Source organism: Manis javanica, chromosome 7, assembly GCF_040802235.1.
Source record: "Manis javanica isolate MJ-LG chromosome 7, MJ_LKY, whole genome shotgun sequence".
Taxonomy (NCBI): domain Eukaryota; kingdom Metazoa; phylum Chordata; class Mammalia; order Pholidota; family Manidae; genus Manis; species Manis javanica.
The window spans coordinates 40215762-40234932 of NC_133162.1; the positions used below are offsets into that span (position 1 = coordinate 40215762).

At 43.3% G+C, this 19171-nt stretch overlaps 1 protein-coding gene across 1 annotated transcript in view; it reads right to left on the bottom strand.

Moving 5' to 3' along the window:
- The window catches only part of LRMDA (leucine rich melanocyte differentiation associated), a 1121568-nt gene that overhangs the window by 538384 nt on the left and 564013 nt on the right, over nt 1–19171 (bottom strand). Inside the window, exon 5 of the mRNA XM_073240793.1 lies at nt 10652–10780. Coding sequence (XP_073096894.1) covers nt 10652–10780 — 129 coding nt within the window. The remainder of the gene's footprint in view (nt 1–10651; nt 10781–19171) is intronic.

Below are 19171 nucleotides of genomic sequence, written 5' to 3' on the forward strand. Positions count from 1 at the left end.
AAGTCAAGAGGCCTACCAAGCAGCAAAGGCTATAACTGACAGGTACAGCCAAACAGCTGATGAGTCCAGTCTGCTCCTATGAGATAACATGGGTGAGGGTTGAAATCAACTTAGCTATGGGCATCTGGCCTGACTAGTTTTTCACTCCTACAGTTGGGGACACAGCCCAGGCTTTCTCCAGGCAGGTAAGGCTATGTCCAGATCACCTGAGAGATAATGAATGAACTTCACTATTTTATCACATTATTCTTTCCTCTCTCTATATATTTTTAATGATGAAGGGTAGATTCCATGTGTACAATATTCACAAATCCACAAAATGTTTTTCTAGTAATGAAAGCAAGAAATTATTTCCAAAGGCCTCATGAAAACTATGTTTTCCTTTCTCATTTATGGGTAATTTAACATTAAAACATATAGGAATGGCATGGATGCAAACAGGAATTGGCATTCTCTTATCATCTGGAGTCTGTGGTGGAGCTAAGCATTGCTCAATGGCCTTACTTGTGGCACTAAAGCAATGGAATTAGGAGAAAAGAGAAAAAAGCTAGGAGAAGACAAAGTAAATTGTGGTACATGTAGTCAGCCAGGAAGGTCAAAATGCATTTCCTGAGATTCTGCTGTGACTCTAATATTCTGTAAGGAAGAATGAAAGAGAAAAGACCAAGGAGGGGCATGGAAGGAAGATTATTCTATGATCCATCCCTTCAGTAGGATCCACTGTCTGGTCAAGGCAAACACTGAGATCCCCAAACCAAATAAGGCAAAAGTCATACATTCAGAAAATCATAGGTATTGGGAAGGACTTAATGACAACCCAGTCCACATATCAACTTTTTTTTTAATGATGTGGCCTACACCACATACAGATTAGCTGAGCCCTAGGCAAGGTGACTAGACAGGTCACAAATGGAGGCCACGACTACCAGGAGCCTATAGACGAGAAGAGTCAGCCAACTTCAGCAGAAAGAATGGGTCCTTGCCAGGGAACAGCAGCAGATCATAGAGGGGCCAAACATGCGAGGGTGAATGCAGCACTCAGGTATCAAAGACTTAGGGTACAGCTTCCAGGAATGAGGTCCACATGGTCCAAGAAAGGAAGATAAAATTAAAGGACTGCCTTTACTCTACCAGGATGTTATCTAACCATGGGCTGTTACCCCAATTTCAACTTGTCAGTTGAACTCCAAATCCAGTCAAAGAGGAATCCATTCCTTAACATATGTGCCAAGAGGTCATCACAAGGTAGCTTATTCTATCGATGATGACTCTAAGAGTTTTTTTTTCTCTTGGGATTGAACCTTCCTCAAATTCATACCCACTGACCCAATGAAACTGCTTGGGGTCACAAAGAATAAGGCTCTCCTTCCTTCCACATGATGATTCTTCAGTTAAAGCTAACATGTCTTCCTTAAATCTTACATTCTCCAAACTACTTTGCTTCAAGCATTCTTCATCCACATGCTCTCACACCATCCTATGTAAAACAGGCACTGTGCTCTGGGAGGGAGCAAGCAGAGACAGTGGGAGGGGGACCACAAGCAAAAGAGGGGGGACTAGCAAAGGAGGGCCAGCGCACACTCTTCCTGTGGGTTCACTTTGCCAATACTAACCCCGTGACCTAAACAAAAACAGGACAATCCATCGAATCTTTAACAAATAACATGCAGGAATAGCCACTAAAATGAGGATGAATGAAAAGGGAACATGTGGAGAAGACTAGGGAGAAGGTCCCAACAGGCAGGTAAGGGTGGAGGTACAGGGGGTGAGTGGCCAGGAGCCAAGACATTAATGTATTTCATCACCAAAGACAAAACATGCTTACTATTTTAAAACTAAAGTTCAATCATCTCACTCTTTCAGAAACCATTTAAATAAAACCAATTAAAATGACAATGAACAATTTCAGGGAAAACTTGTCTTTTCCAGCATGTTCTATGCTTCACAATCATTGCCACATTAGAAAAGGAAGAGTCCCGACAGTACTCTCTCTGCCAGTGCTGCCCTTAGACCCTGGCAGAGGCACCTCAGGAGCCCCTGTACTTTCGAATGCCCCCCTCAAAAAATGTTTAAGTCTCTGTCTGGTATCTAGGACAGGCCAGGGGCCAACAGCATCATTCAGGTAGGGCACCTCATGCTTGGACTCAGACTTGCATGAGCCTCAGTCCCAGCCCTGGTTTCTCCCCTTTGGGATTTGTTCCAACCCTCTACCTATCACATGGAGCCACTGGATGCTCCAGAGACCACTAGGACTCATGCCTATCAGGTAGTCCTGAAGCCTCAAGGCCAGATCACAGTCCCAGGGGTGGGACAGCCAGACAAGCTGATTCCCACTAGCCAGTGCAGTATTTCTTTTGTGGGATTGCCAGAAAACAGGCTGCCAACATGGTGCCAGCATAATGATTTGGAGTGATTCATATTATTTACGTAGACAATGGCCCTAGAGAACACAGGGGAAGTCCTTTCTACTAGATGGAAAAGTGTGACCAAAACCTATTTCCTTCTTCCATTTTTCATCTACTGCATGAAACAGAATGTGAAGGAATGGAACTCAAAACTGGCAAGATTTTCAAGCTGAGGAAACATTGGGCAACTGAGGTGGATTGAAATCCCAATCAATTCTTACCATTTATGGTGAGATGGGAAACCTAGCATGCCACTATCCAGAGACATAGGCCCAGTTTAATTTGAGCAAATCTTCATATGTAAACTTACCACAAAGCTAACAAATAAAGCTTGTGTGTGAGGTCTCCTTCCAGGGCCCAGGCAAAGGCCCTAAAAATAGAGTCACATGATCATGAGTTTTTGTAACTTCGCAATAAGAGGTTATTTAAACTACAGTGAGTTAAATCACTGTCTCCCTCCACTAGGGCCTCTTCCATCACATCTCCCCTTGAGTTGGGTGACACTAGAATGGCTGTGGGAATTCTAGGGACCTGGCTAAGGGTACCTTGTGTAGGAGTGGCATTTAATTAGGATTCAGTGGGGTATACCTGTGTGGTTTGCAGTCATTTCTGTGCCTGTTAAAGTTATTACAACAGTAGGAGTAGAAATGACTTCCAGTGCTTTTCCTACCACATGCCACACTGACACAAATATTTAGGGACCAACATAAAACTGGTGATAAAATGATTAATAAGTTTATCAATTTAAAGAACATTTAAGATTAAGTTGTTGAGCATATGCATGCATATACATACACAAACACACACACACACACACACACAAAACCTGAAATGTCCTGAAATCTTATAGCTCATATAGGAAAGAAATGTATGAGTTTCTGCAAAATATAGTAATTCAAAAACTTTTACCAATAATTTAGTGGTGAAATTTACCAATAATGAGTCATGAACCTGAAAGAAACATTCCTAAATGATTAAAAATAAAAATCAATTTTCATTTAGTTGGACTTATCTTTCTATTCTCTCTACTGAAAATATTACAAAATTTAATTATATAATGAAACTATAAGGAAATCTCCAGAAAAAGAATAGTTTTTATACAGGCATGTCTGGTATAAAAAGATTGTTACTCTTTAAAATATTTTAATATTTGCAATACTAGCCAACATAAAACATTTAAAATTTGCTTCAATATATTTTTTATTTTGAATAAACATTCATCTTCACAGCTACTTTTGCATTCGTAATTATGTAGTCTTTGCTTTTAAGAGGGCCTCCTCAAATTATGTAAGTATCATACCCCACACAATCTGAATCTGCTCCTGAAGTTCATGGAGATGTGGACTCATTCAAATGTCCTGGTCCTGGGAATTTCTTGGGCACAGGGTCTGCAGACTTCAAGAAGCTTCAAGAAGGATTCTTTGGAATCCTTGAAGCCTGCTTCGTTTAGGATAATTTGTGTAGCAGATGCTATTCTATCTTCCTAAGCCTTTCAACTACCTGCCGAATGATCAACCGGGCTAAGTCAGGTGGTCTCCCCCAATCCACACCAGTCAACTATCACGAACACCTTGTGTGTGGGTGCCCTGGACCAGAGAGTCATCATTAGGTTGCTACCACCACTGGAGGATGAAATGCGAGGAGTTTTAATTGGTTTCCTGGTCTCCTGAGCCAGCAAGGACAAACACAGTCGCATGGCCTGATAGGGAGCTCAGAGATAGGATCTGTGACACTTCTTTTGTCAAGTTGCACAGAAAATTAACCAGAGGCAATCAGTGGAGGGAACGTGGTGTCCCTGGCTAACTAAGACCACCACAGAGAGACACTGTCAGAGATTCTCCTGAGGGTGCCTTTTTCCCCCCTTTTTTCAAAATTTGAACCTCTCTGGCAAAGTTTCAACTCTGTCCAGCTGGATTCTCGGCACACACTTGGTTTTCCTCATCAAGTCTTCTCCAGGGTACTTGCCCTTACATTTTTTCAGTGTTGTCTTCAGAAAGGTGCCACCCCAGAGCCCAGCTGTCACAGCGAGGCTTGCCAAGGGAGATTTTTTTGCAGAGGGCCCAAGATCAAAGCAACATCTTGCCTGGAAATTTTGGAGCATGAGAAAGAAGGAGAGTCTGCTAGTGGCACGTCTGGTGGCACAGGTCCGAAGCTGTTTCCCAGGTGAGAATGGGCACACACACTCCCTCTGTGCTCAGCTCCACATCAAAGGGCAGCATCTATGACCTCTGGGAGGATTTTAGCCAGAGCTTATCCTAATATAAGATTTCTGAATGCTAACTCACAGTCTACATGACATATTATCTTATTTCGATTCACACACACATCAGAAATATCATGTCCAGATAACAGTTAAGGAAACTGGGGTCAAAGGTCACACAGTCAGTAAATGACAGAGTCTAGATTCAAACTGAGGTCCTAAAGAAATGGCACTTTTAGGGGACAGGTAATTCATTATTCCCTAACATGTAAGAGGAATTTAAAATACTGAAAAATGAGGAGCCTTATGTGCTTTCGTGGGAGACCATAAGGTGCTGTCATACAGCTGTGCCCTGTACCTCCAATTCACTCATTCATTTAAAGCCCTGAGGCTTTGGCTAACTGCAAAAGGTACCAAGAAGTTGCACAGGCTCTGAGTATTAACAGCGATTTCCTACATACATATATAATGCCATTTAAATCTGTCAACAATGCTCTGAAGTATTTATTATTCAATTTATAAAGAAACTGAGGTCTCTGACAAGATACAGAAACTTCCCTGAGATGACACAGTAAATTGCTGTGGAAACTCGAGGCCAGCTTTCTGGGTGAGCTCACTGGACAACTTACTACAGCCCAACTGTAAAGCATGTGACACTACACCTTCTTCCTGTTGGCACTACCATTCATACTGTCTCTTCATACATGTGTTGAAGCAAACAGAGAGACAGAAAATGAAGAAATGGAGTGTGATTTAACATGAAGTCAGCTTATTGCCCTTTCCTCAAGAGAAAGTGGGAGAGAATCATTTGATTTACAAGGTTATATATCTACATTTTCCTGACATCTCTGTTGTTCTCTTATTTGGGTGCTCAGACATGGTATGGCTGAGACCGTCACCATGTACTCACCCTTACAGGGGGAGAGCCAACAACACTGTGTATACACACACTCATGGACAAGAAAGAGAGAGAGAGAAAGAATATATGTGAATGTTGGAGAGGGGTGGCCAACTCCAGGGCCAGCAACCAGCAGGCCAGTCTAAATGCAGCAAAGGAAGAAGACTGAGGCAAGCTATGAACCAAGAGATGAAGAAGTAACCTGGAAATACCAGGCTTTTAGGGATACGAGAACAGGATGCCACAGTTGAGCACCAAACAGAAGTGTAACAAAGGGCCAGCAGAACAAAGACAAGAGGTCCAGCAGGAGGTATGCAGCTGGGAAGTGAGGCACTAGTGAACTGAGAAGAAACCTGCCAGATGCTGGGTTGGAGCTCTGGAATCCTGTTCATGACGTCCCCCTGCAGTGGGGGCAGTGCCTGGGGGGCACAGGCACAGGCAGCTGGCACCCCCCTCATCATAATTCCTCTTCTTGGGCAGTGATTGCCCTTTCTTTGGGTTTCAGAATCTGGGGCTGGGAAGCAGACACCTGGGTTCCAGGCTAAGCCCCACCACTAACAATCTGTATGACTTCAAGAAGCTCATGCTCTCCCAGTTTTTTCATAAAAATGGGATTATTTACCAAGAGTACCCAACTCACAGAATGATATGAGGGTAAATCACAAAAGCCAAAGAAGCACTTCAAATCTATACTCTTGGGAATAGTGTAGCCCATGTAAGATCAGAGAAGTTCACAGAATTCTCTAGGATAATAATAATAGCAATAATAATAGCCCTTACATAGAACTTACTACATCTCTGGAACTTAAAATTTGTGATTGAGTAACTCTCACAACAACGTGTGGGGTGGCTACTATTTTTGTCCCAAATCTGCAGAGGAAACCGAAGCATGGAGATGTTAACTAACTTGTGCAGGGTTATGCAGTATAAGTGGCAGAGCTGGGGTACAAACCCAGAAAGTCTGGCTTCAGAGCCTGCTCTTGACCACGTTGTGATAGTACCTCTTGCCAAAGAACTAAAGTAGCTCATAACCCAAGAAACCATCCAGTAACTAGGGTCCAGTAAGATAGAGCATTGTATAGACATATTTAAGTAAAACCAAACTGGAAAATGCTAGATTTGCAGGGCAGACAAAATGGGAGGTACAGGGGGGTGATGAATGACCATTCTATATAGGCCAAAAAGCAAAAAATTAAAAGCAAACTTCACAAAAGAAATTAAGGCAGAACCCCACTTGATAGCAAGCTTCCTAACACATTTAAAATAAGATTCAATATATAAGAAGGAGTTGATACTTACATTTTTAGGTCAGTAGTTACCTGATTCTAGGTCTCACTTTACTACAAATTCGAAGGAAAATCTTGAGACGAGATACCAAGGTGTGTGTGTGAGAGATTATTACATGAATGAGTCATGTCTCTTTGTTCTCACACCTTGTACAGTTCCCTCTCACGTCTTTCTACATTTGGTTTCTACATGTGACTTGCTTTGGCCATGGAAAACCAACACACACGATGCAAACAGGGCTTGGAAAGTGTTTGTACATTGTGGTTTTGTTCTTGGAGCACCTCTGCCCTGTGGGGAGGCCTGCCCTAGCCTGTTGGAACATGTTGTTCGACCGACAACCAGCACCGACCTCCAGACACATAAGAGTGGCCATCTCAGACCTTTCCCACCCCAGCCAAGCCTCCAGGTAACTGTGGCGCATGAGCAATCCTTGGCGAGAGGAACAGAGAAACCATCCAGCTGAGCCCTGCCTGCAAAGCTGACATACAGAAGTGTAAACAAAGAAAATGTTTGTTTTGAGTCACTAACTTTTAGGGTAGCTTATTATGCAGCAAAATAACTGACAGGGCCCAAGTGCGGAACCTAGCAATTATTGGAGAGCCAGGGGTATTTTTACAAGTAGGAAGAAGAGTCGATTGGCTGGAAACATGGAGTCAGAAGTGTTAGGTTAAGAGGATGGCATGTAATATTACTGCTGCTTTTACCCGCCTTTCATTCTATGACTTCTGGGTGAAGCATGTAGGAAAGTAAGCTGATCTTCATGATTATACCAGTAGTTCAGGGAAGAAAGAGGACACCACATTGCACCTAAAGAAGCCAGACAACTAGTATCTTCTGTATCTACTGGTAACACAGGTCTCCACAATAGCGCAGGGATATAAGAGGCCGGCGGGACAGCTGCACAGGGAGTTAGGCCTCAGCACCTCCCGGGGCCATTTGCATTACTCCCTCAGCATCACTGCTGCAGATTGGAGAAGCTGAGGCACAGAACAGGAAAAGAGCTCACCCAAAGACAGTGAAAACCCCTCCATACTGTAAAGCCAAGAGGCTTGCTAATCCCTGGTGATAGCAACACTGAGAATAAAACCATCATCCAGTCCAACTGATTCCTTCAAAAATGAGAAAAATGTAGTAAAAGAAACCAGAGGCAGAGAATGGGAATGGAGGTGAGGGGAGGGCTGAGAAATGGGTGAACTGTTCTTTTGTTTTTGTTTAAATAAAATGGAAAATAAATAAATAAATAAATAAATAAATAAATAAATAAATAAATAAATAAATAAATAAAAAATCTAGAATGGACTCCTATGCATTTTCAGCATCTTCTGTGCCAGTTTATGAAAATGGACCCTCTAAAATGGGATACAGTAATGCTTAGTAAGTACACATGAAGCGTGAATCTTACTTATTAGTGTAAACTAATTAGATTAATCAGGTAATCTGTTGATCATCAATATTTACTTAACATCTCTTAAATTGTCAGTGGTAATAAGGGAAACAATACTGCAACCTCTGTTTTAGACACAGGTATCCAACACAAATAATTTTCACTATTGATTATTACACAAATCAGTGGTTGATCAAAGAAACCAAACCACCCACTAGCTCATCTGCAGACTGGAAGTGCATGAAATGATGACCTCTCACACTTGGTGTGCTCTCCTTGAAGTTGTTTTGCTCAGTCTGGTGCTGAAACGAGCTTGCATTTCTTAGTACACACCAGTTAATGTGATGGAGAACCGGCCGGGATGTGTGCTAAGTGAGGAGAGGAATTGAGTTTGGGATTAGCATTTGCACAACATTTGCTGCATAGAGTCCCTGTAGCTTGATTTGTGGACTACCCAGGAAGGACTTCTCACTGCACCATTTCTTATATGCCTTCTTGACAATGCACGGGACAGAGGCAGCTGGTTTTTCACCCACAGAGAAAGATGCTTTGCTCACATTATCATAGCACTTTGATTCTAATATGCATAAAGGTCTTCCATACATTCCTTTTCACTAGTTTTGCTAATAGGCAAGTGAAAGCTATGCCACACATACACACAAAAGAGCAATGAGAAACAGAAGCTCTTAGAAGATGACCTGTCCATGGCCACACAACCACACATGAGTAAGCTGACTCACAAACCCCAGCCCAAGGACTCCACAGTGAGGTGGGACACAGGATTCGAGCATCAGCACCCAACGAGGAATCATATCATCCGAACTAACAATCTTTCTTTCTTTACTGATTAAAAAAAATGTTGTCCAACTGATCACCTAAGAGCCAAGGAAGCCATAAGACACACTGACTATAATAATTTTCCTGACAATGACTAGAAAACTTGGTTGAACAAAGGACAGAAGAGGGAAAAAATTGAGCAATATTTCATTATGATAAAGACTGATATTCACATACACTCCTTCTTCTCCATTTAAGTGCCAATTAATAAATGGCTATAAGTAACATATTTTACTGAATAAAGAGAATATTAACTTATGACATGAAGTAGAAACAATGGCTCTAAATGATTTTGCAAATCATTCTGGAAGCTGACATACATATATGTTAAACTTAACATATGTATCTGGTTTTATTTCATACTCTAGGGAAAAATGCCCACATCCCTTTACTATTTCTAACTCACTGTGAACGTGAGCAAGTGATTAGACTGCTCCAGTCTCCAACGTTCCATCAGTAAAACAAGGCGACTGCACTTCAAGCCTGAAGTAAACCAGTGAAATGGGAAGAGCTTTGGAGACAGCCAAAGTGGAGATGAATCTGGGACCTAGCACCTTGTTGAATGTCTGACTGTGGGTCTATTCTGTTTTTCTCCATACCTCTATCCTGTCCTTCCTCATCTGGGTGAATGGAGAAACCACACCCTCCTCACAGCGTGTGTTAAGAATGAAAAACAGCACATTTAAAGTAACCCAGCACCGTGCTTGACCCGCAGGAGTGTTCAAGAAAGAACAGCTGATGATAATGGCTCACTCATTTATCCCACACATACTTATTATACCCAACTCCGTGCCAGGTCTTACTCTACACTTAAAAGACACAGGCGTTAACAAAACTGATCAACCTCCCTGCTTCAGCAAGCTCGCACTGTGCTGGCACAGAGATCCCTAACTGACACGGAGGAGCTATGTGCCTTATACTGTGTAAAAGCTCTGTGATTGCATTCGCAGCCTCACCATGGAATCCAGAGCGCTGAGTCCCTCTGAGCGTCCTCCCAGGCTGGCTAGAGGTCCTACCGGACTTAAGGAAAAGCTTTCACATTCTAGACTTGCTCTCCTAGGCCTCTCTCATCAGGCTAGTCTGCTGGCTACCAGGGAGGGCAGAGCTAGGCCTGGATTTCTCACTTATTTCCATCTTAGCCCCTGTCCCCGTCTCCTTCGCCAGGACTTTTCAGAGCCTGTTCGTAAGCCTGCAGCAGAGCCTTCCAGAAACCTCCATGAAGGCCGAGTCGGCTCAGCGGCATTTCACCCTACTTACCACCAGAGGTCGCCCTCCCACACAAGCCCAAGCAAACAGAGCTCAGCTTTGCCTTCTTGGCAGCAGTGACATTATTTTCTTTCTCTATTTTTATCTATTAAAAAGATTTCTTCACAGCCATAACTTAGATCTCTACACTAAAATGGAGCAACAGGAAGATATAATGGTGCATTTCATTTATGAATGACCTATAATAAATTACTCTGAAGTGTCCCGAGTGCCAGAAGACAGAACGCTTTGTCTGCCCATGGACTGTATTTCACATACTTTAATTTAGCTGACACATAAAACTCATTTGACATTTCGCAGGTATTTGTGTGGGGCGGGGGAGGGGACCACTGCGGGGCTGGGCGGGGAGTGGAGGCCGCCGCAGAGCCAAGGATATTTGGTTCTTGTTGAGGGTTAAGGTATGGAGCCTGGGTAACCCTGGCAACACGAGGTCATTCCCGAGCAGATTGTTGTCCAAGATGAGCTCCTCCAGGCTCCCGAACGCGCTCAGTCCTTCCAGTGACCTGCAATGACAAAGGCAACAGGAAAAATGATCTCGCACTGAATCAGGGAGGCCATTATGAGCCGAAATAAATATTTTAACCTTCTCTTTCAGGACTGGGAATAGTTTGGGCTTGGTGCCTGTCAGCACAGTGAATGACAAGAATTAGTAGCGGGAGCCGGGGGTGGGGGCGGCGGGGGAGAAGGGGCCGCTGGCACTCACCGCATCCTTCACGCATTGCCAACATGAAGGATGAGGGTCACTTAGTGAGTAGCCAGGATCCAAAACAAAGGGCTTCAGATACGGCCTGCAGGATAAATTTGTCAATGTCTTGTGCCTTCAGGCACCCAGCCTCGGCTGACCCTAACCTCCATTCCCAAGATAAATAACTCTGTCACAGTTCACCTTCATTCCCTGGACACAAATTTAAGTTGTCATCCATCATTCCTGCCCAGAAATATCATACCCCTCTTACAATAATAAATATAACTTCAAGTATCATTTCTTAGCTAGTCTCCTCTGCACAGTTGTAGGAAACAGCAAGGAAGGCTTCCTTTCTGCTCACCGCCATTGACTTGCCCCACCCCCCTGCATTTTTTCTTTACTAATCACTTAATTTGCTTCTGCCCAGCGTCCCTGTGGCTGCCCGCAAAGGCAAAAGGCATCTGCAGAAGCACAGAACCCCTCCAGGCTCAGAAGGCTGTGGCTTTTTCTTCCAGGATTTCTTTTTCTGTCTATTTGTTTTTGTTTTTGTTTGGGGTGGGAAGGGGAACGGTTGGGGGGATTCGTTTCAATGCTCCTAACTTGGAGTTACTGTTTTAAAAGTATGGAAAGTGAATTTCTCACTTTATTTTTGAAAGAAGGGGGAGTACAGAAACATAGAAGTCGAGGCAGTGAATGAACAGACATCTGAAAGAATTAACTACCTGGCTCAGGGAAGAGGTACTAAAAAAGGGAAAATAGACTGGTATACACTTAGCTGAAAGTTAAGACTTAATGTTAGGGGCTCAGGAGTTTGGAGGGTGGGGGAAATAGTGAGGGTTAGTGGCACACCTGTGCTCACCATGGTGCACACACACGTTAATTAAAGAAAGTGCCTGGTGAAGGCACTTTCACAGACACACCTACTCTCAGCTTGTTCACCTGCCAGACACAAGAGTCGTGCTGAGCGGGCACAAGCTGACAGCTGAGCAACAACCTCGACGAGAGGATGCACTGGCGTGGGATCTCCTGACTTTCCTGTAAAATGTACGAATCAGGGAGCTGTTGTCTAGACTATTTATTCATTTACCAGTAGCACTCACATTACAGACCTGCCTGCTTGCATGTGTAATAAATGCCTGCACAACTGGGGTGAGTGTGGACTTGAGCTCCAGAGCTTTCTCTAAGCATCTCAAAGCATATCTCCTTGTGGGACCTCTGCCAAGAAGACTCCAAAATAGGGAGTCAGTACTTGAGAGGCAGGACATGCACTGTGGATATGTTTAAGGCCCCAGAGGCTGGGGGGCCCACAGCTCTGCCAACATGTCCCACTCCTGCCCCACCCCAGAGTGGTCCCACCCAGGGCCCAGCACTCAGACCATGCCTACTCCCACAACCAAATCTGCCACATACATTTTGGGTTAAGGGTCAATGGGGGTCATCGCATTTCATTCCCTCCTCTTTTCTCTTCTTCCTCACATTCCAGGGAGGCAAAATACAGCTTGTATACACCTGTAGTCAGGCAGGTCTGGGATTTTACCTCAGCTTTGCCATTTACTTGCAGGGTGAGTTTGGAGGTAGGAGTAATCCATCTGAACTCCCTTGTTCTGTGTGGGTTCCAACTCTGAGAGAATAAGTGAGACAAGACCTAAGTCACTAGCAAACGCTGGTTTCTTTCATTTACTTCCTCCTCTCATTCATTGATGTTTCTGGAAGCCCTGACCATTGGTTGGGACAGCAGAGGGCTCAGGATGCAGAGGGCGAGCAGATAAACAAATGTGGAAAGGTGTGCAGTAAGTCTGGCTTCTGCAGGGAAACTCTGACTTCTGCCAAAGTCCCTTCTTCCATGGGGTTAATGAGTAACAATCCACAAATGTGCTTCAGGAGGAGCCCTTGTTTACCAGCAGGGTTGCTGGGGCCACCTCCCATCAGGGTGCCTTAAGGATGGCTAATAAGTCCTTTGTCCACAAACATCAGCTGCAGTCAGGTCAAAGGCAGCATCCAAACACACATTGTTCCTGAGTTACGTTATGCAAATATAATACTCTTATCATGAAGATCAGCAAATGGTTCCCAACTGGCAAGCAAAAGAAAGCTCCCATCCAGGAGTGCTTCAGGGGAGGCATAAAACAAAGTGACACAGCATGCAAAGGGACAAAGCCTGGGAACACTAGAGGGAGTGCCCACAGAGCCACCTTTCCCTGGGGCTGGCTTTGGGCAGAGCTCAATACCAGAGGGATTGGGAAGCTTAGGCTCAAATCCCTCATCACCTGTCCAGTTTTGAGATGTTTTGCCTTGTAATGTTATTAGCTGCTCAGCTAAAAGGGAGCCGTAGTATGTGGGGGATTGCTAATTAATAAGTTCCTGTCTTGTCATCAGTGTGGTGTGCAGTTGGTGACTTAATCAGCTGAATGCAGAGCTGAGGGCTAGCAGACAGGAGGCAGAAGGCACAGTGAAGGGTAGAACTGGAAAGGACAGGATTTCCCAGGCACGGCTGGCATGTGAGAGCCAGTAAACATACACCTGGGAGAGGGTTTTATTTTTTATTTAAAAAAATATTTACTTTTGTTATTATTGTTGCTGCTCTTTTCCTGGAAGGAGTAGGGGAAAGAAATTATTTGCATCAGTCTTTGAGTTCATATGTCTTTACGTAAGATGCTTGCAATTAGATACGTGCTGCTCAATAAAATGCCAAGGCAAAAAAAGACTTGAGGGATCCACAAAGATCTGTGCAGTTTAATGGAACAGCTACAGTAGCTACAAGGCAACGATGACGGAACTGTAATTGTTCTGCTATGACCTTGGGTATGGACAGCAAAATGCACCCCAGCCCCAAGAGCCCAAGCGGAGGGGTGACTGTCCTCCGGGGTTACTCGCCAGCTTGGTTGCCAGTGGTTGCGGTTGCCTGAGGGGTGGGCTGGGAAGGTGAGGCAGAGTTGTCTGCACGGTCAGGGGCTGGAGAGAGAGGGCAAGGCTTCCCTGGCTACCTCGGCACAGCTAGCTGGAGAGTCTTCCCAGCCCGGTAAAGAACCGCCAAGGGCAGGCAGGGAGAACTGGTGTGCAGTCCTGTCTGCAGCAGGTGATTTGCTCTGAAAGCCTAACCAGCACCTCCAAAGAGCACTGCAGACTGCCTGCTTCCCTCCTGATGCACCGGCAGGGAAGCTGCCCATTATCTCACCCACAGATACCATCTTGGTTACCTTGCTCCCAAGGCTCTGCTCGGTTTCCCCAGGAGCCACTGCAGCTGCTGCAAGAGTCCCAGCGCCTCCTCCAAAGTCATATCAAAATGACAAAACATCACAATGCATTCAGCTCCAGTGGATTCAAACAGAGAGAACTTTTAAGTTTCCACTGTAATTAACCCTATCCTCGTTAAGATAATTATGATCAAGCTTCCTGTCACAGCTAATATCCCAGCATCACTGCCCGTGGCTCCTACTCTGCCCTCATTAGCTTATAAAAACAGCAGCAGTAAACGCGCTCCCACTGCCCTTTCCAAGCCAGGCCAATGGCTGTGAGCCCTTACGGAGGGGCCTGGGACAGGGCAGCAGGCCCCACAAAGGGGCTGCCCCTTGTACCCCAGTGCCTTCTGTTCCCTGGGTGGGCTTAACACTCAGCGGCCTCCATCCTGCCCCCAAATGTTAGCCACTCGTCAGAATGGGGAAGGAGAAGGGCTGGACCAGAGCAGGGCTCAGAGGATTGGGGCAGAGGAGTTACTAAGCTGTAGCTACTGCTTCCTGCCCCTTACCCAGCAATTTCTACCCAGAAAAATCACTAGGGGACACCTCCAGAACCCTTGGCTCAAGCAGTGCCAGTCTTACTCCTAGAGTATAGGCTGTGGTAAGAACTGCACACCCATTCCCTCAGCTCCCAGCTTATACCAGAGATGACTGTTTTCACTGCCATGATCCGGGCAGGGAATGAGAGACAGTTAACCACAGACAGTAAGAATGAAATGTGTCCCTCTGCTTAACCATAGCTGGCCTCAGATCCAGAACCAAAGATCAGGATGTTCACAAATCAATTAAGAAAATCAGATCTCCACTACGGTCTTTATCTATTCCCTCTACTAGATCTACCTAGATATCATACATATATTTTTACCTGGGAAAATGGGGAATCATGGAACTTCTAGAGGACCTAACCCATATGTCTGATGTCTACCACATGGAACAGTCCAGCAGACCTGCCAGGGTCAGCTATTGCCTGCTCTGTAGTGGTCTTTCTAGATAATTTCTGTCTGCCCAGCCCCCAACAGGTGTAACCTCCATCATATCTGGGAAGTTGTCAAATGTGCAGTAAGGGCTCCATACCCCTTTGCCAACTGACTGCTGCCCAGTAGGGAGCCTACAAGTTGCTGAGAGGAAAGCGCCAATAGAATCCTAAGGGTGGGACAAAAAGCAGGCCTTCAGGTGACTGGCCAGGAGCTAGAAGGGCAATCCCTAAATTCACATTCTTTCAGAGGCCACAATGTCTCCCTCTCTTTATCCAGGGACCAAGTGGCAGAGCAGGCAGAAGTGACATTTAGCAAGTCTGCACCTCCGTACACCAGCACTGGCCTTAACCTGTTTAAATATTTCCTAACCAGTTGGTAGATGCAGCTCTGAAGACCCTAAGTGCCTCTCCCTGGTACCTTGGCCACTCTCTGGAGCCCCTAGACCTTTCCACAATGCAGCAACTAAGTGGTTAATATCAACCACAGTGCAGGACCTCCAAGAACCTTGCACCAGCCAGGATCTTTCTGAATGTTAAATTTAAATACCATCCTTAAAAGAAGAAATAGGAACTTGTACTTCTCTTAATGCCCCTACCATGTCAAGTGCAGAGCCTGGTGCATGGCAGGTTTTGGGAAATGTCTGCAAAGTGACTGACAACAGAGGCTATGGCCAAAGCTACAAAGACAGGACAGGCACCACTCAGCTGTATGTGGGGGCAGGGGTGGGGGAGAAGAAGGAAGAGAGCATCAGAGTTGTGATACAGCTGTTCATGTCCCAGAAAATGTCCCAGGAGCTTTTTTAGAAAGGTTGTTGTCTAACTCTGTCAGTGGTAGTCTGTCTTTCTTCCATAAAATTACTTTTATATCCTATTTAAATGTTTATGTATGTATATATAACATATAGTACATACTACGTATTATATTGTTATATGTGGTAATATAGTGTGTGCTACCACATATAACAATATAATACATAGTATGTACTATATGTACAGTTGAATCTATATATTTTCTATGTATTTTTTGTCATTCAGGTCGCACAGCTAGGGATATATGTACAAATAATAATAGAAATCAACCAGTCTATATGATAAGTATATATCAATAGAGGATGAAAGTATCTTCCAAAAACAGAAGAATATGGAGAAAGCTCTGGGCTATGTAGGACAGGGTTTACTGATACCCTGTGACAGGATATCACGTGGAATTTGTCAAAGTCACCTGCAAAGCCCTATTGGGCCCCCCCGTCAGAAGGGATGATCCCTGAGCAGCAAATAAAATTCAACACTGGCCTAAGAGATTCAAATCCAAGATCAGTTAAAAGTTAAGGTAGTTATCTATATGTTTGTTAATTCTACATGTCTGAAGCTATCATGCACCATACCTAATATATGAAGAAAAATTATTAAATATGATTGCTAAAGAATTATGAAAAATGAGTAAGGAGGGAGAAGCCCAGAAATGGGTAATTGCAGTTACAGTTTATCAAAAGGGAGGTAAGATTCTCCAAACTTCAGATTCATAAATTTACTAAACTATCTTCAGGATATTCTACCAGATTATACCTTTGAGGAACTGGTATTTGCTTGCCTTAGGACAATGTAAACCATGTATTTGATCATGTTACTCTTTTTACTTTTGCTACCAGGAAGCTCAGAACTAAACTGTGATCCAAGTGTAAAGAGAGTACACCTCATGGTCTCTCTATCTACTTTCTAACTTCACTGTCAAGGCTTATAATTACTTTATAGCCTCAATGTTTTATTTATCTACATATTGATTTTCATTTTATTAATTCTAATAAGGTAGCTCAAATCCTTTGTAGAATGAGGTAAGATAGATAGGTGTGTTTGTGTGTTTGTGTGTGTGTGTGTGTGTGTGTGTGTGTATGTGTGTGTATACAATCAATCCGTTGCTTCAGAGCCCAACATGTGAAGTTCAGATGAAGTTCCACAATGTCTAATGGAGATTTAAAGTTTTAAAGTTCAACAACCCCAAAATACCCATCTGAATAAAAAAAATTAAAAGGCAAATGAAAATTGAGGAAAACATTTGCAAACTTTCTGATAGTCTAAGGTTTAACATCCTTAACATGGGTAAAATCGTATTCTGGGAAGGGGGAGTGTTCAAGATGAGATATGAATATGAAAAGAGTTTTTTAAAAATCACTAAGGAAAAGTGGAAAGCCCTAAGAGCAAAAGGATCAACAGACATGGGCGGAAAATACTCAGAGTGCAAATGATCAATAATGGAAACGGGGTAAAATTTCAGCTTCATTGGAAAGCTGAAATATTCAAATTAAGTAAGATATTTTCACTTAACCAGCAAACATTATGTTTTCTTAAATCTTAACATAGTCTTGTCAAAAGTTCAAGGTAACAGACTAACATAACACTAATGGGAGAGTGAAACTGTTATAACCTCTCTAGAAGGGAATTTATATTAAAAGCCTTTAAAACCACCACCTTTTCAGAATCAATAATTACAAGGACTCATTCAGTAAATATCAAAGAAGTACATATGGTTTAAGTATGTTCACTACAGCATTACTTATAGTAACTTTGTAAACAAGCCTAAATGCCCAATGATAAAAGAATGATTAAATAAAGATCAATATAACTGTACAGTGAAATACCATGCAGTAAAATGACATTGTAGACAGATACCTACTGATTCAGGAAAACTGTCATGCTATCTGTTTAAGTACCCAAAATTAAGTCATAGTACACACACTCAGATCTCATGCATACAAATTTAAATCATTTGCATGTCTCCCTCCACACAAACTTTAATTTGTACCATGTTTTCCATTTTGATAAGTCAGAGTCATTAAAGTAGTCTTCCTTTGTTGTTTCTAGTTTATAATCTGCTGCTAGCATACAATCTTATCAATGGGGACTTTGGGACAATTCTGTACACATATACCTACACAAATACACTTCAGTGAATACAGACTTCTATATCTACACATGTATTAATCAACAGATAGATCAATCCCAGATATACAGCACTAACCCTTGGGTAATGGGTTTACAGGGGTATTTTTTTCTTCTCTTTTACAGTTTTCACTAGTTACTAGATTTTTTTTCATGAATAAGTATTTTATAATCAGAAAAACCTCCAGTAAGTATTACTTTTAATAAAACAAGACAACTCCCCAAACACAAGATGGAGAAACCTTGGATAAAGAGTAGTGTGTGTAAAGGGGGCTCAGTATGAACTGTCAGAATGGGGCTGCCACCACAGAAGCTGATCTGACCTTAGCCCACTCTACTGGCTCCTGGTAACTCTGCCTGGAGCTTTGTTGCAATTCTGGGTACCAGACACAAAGGGACATCGGCACTCAGAAACCCTACACAACAAGACAACCAGGTGGTGAAGGGTGTAAGAAATGATGATTGAGACAGTGAAGATTATTTAATGAGAAGCAGAGGATGCTTAGTTCTTTAAAAGTACTAAATCTATAGTATTCCAGACCACAAATCAAAAACAAATAGGAGAAAATTATGGAAGTTGGAGGGACATAAAAATAGAGAGCTATTCGCCAAAGGATTGAGCTGCTTTATGAGTCACTACATGTATTTGATCAGAGACCAGAATCATGGAGAATATTTGGACGGAACTTCTGTATAGAGTAGAAGATGAGATTCGGTGACCTCTTGTATTCTATCCAGATACTGTACTTCTGTGACTGGAGTTCCTTCCTCCATAACCACAGTTTACAGGGTCTGCCAAGGACCCCTTCTTCTTCCCTGCCAGGAGGGTCTATTAAGGCTCAGTTTGGTGGAAAGAGGGCAGCAGGGAGTTCCAACTCCACCATTCCCTATCACACTAAACGCTGTGCCTTTTTCTGATCTAGTGGACTATGCCAAGGCCTCTTTCATGCTCCCCTAACTATGGGGACATCCCCATAATTAAAAAGGCACCAGCCAACACACTAGCCTCTCACAGACCATAAACCAGAGGTCAGAGTAGAGCTCTATTTGTGTGAAATGT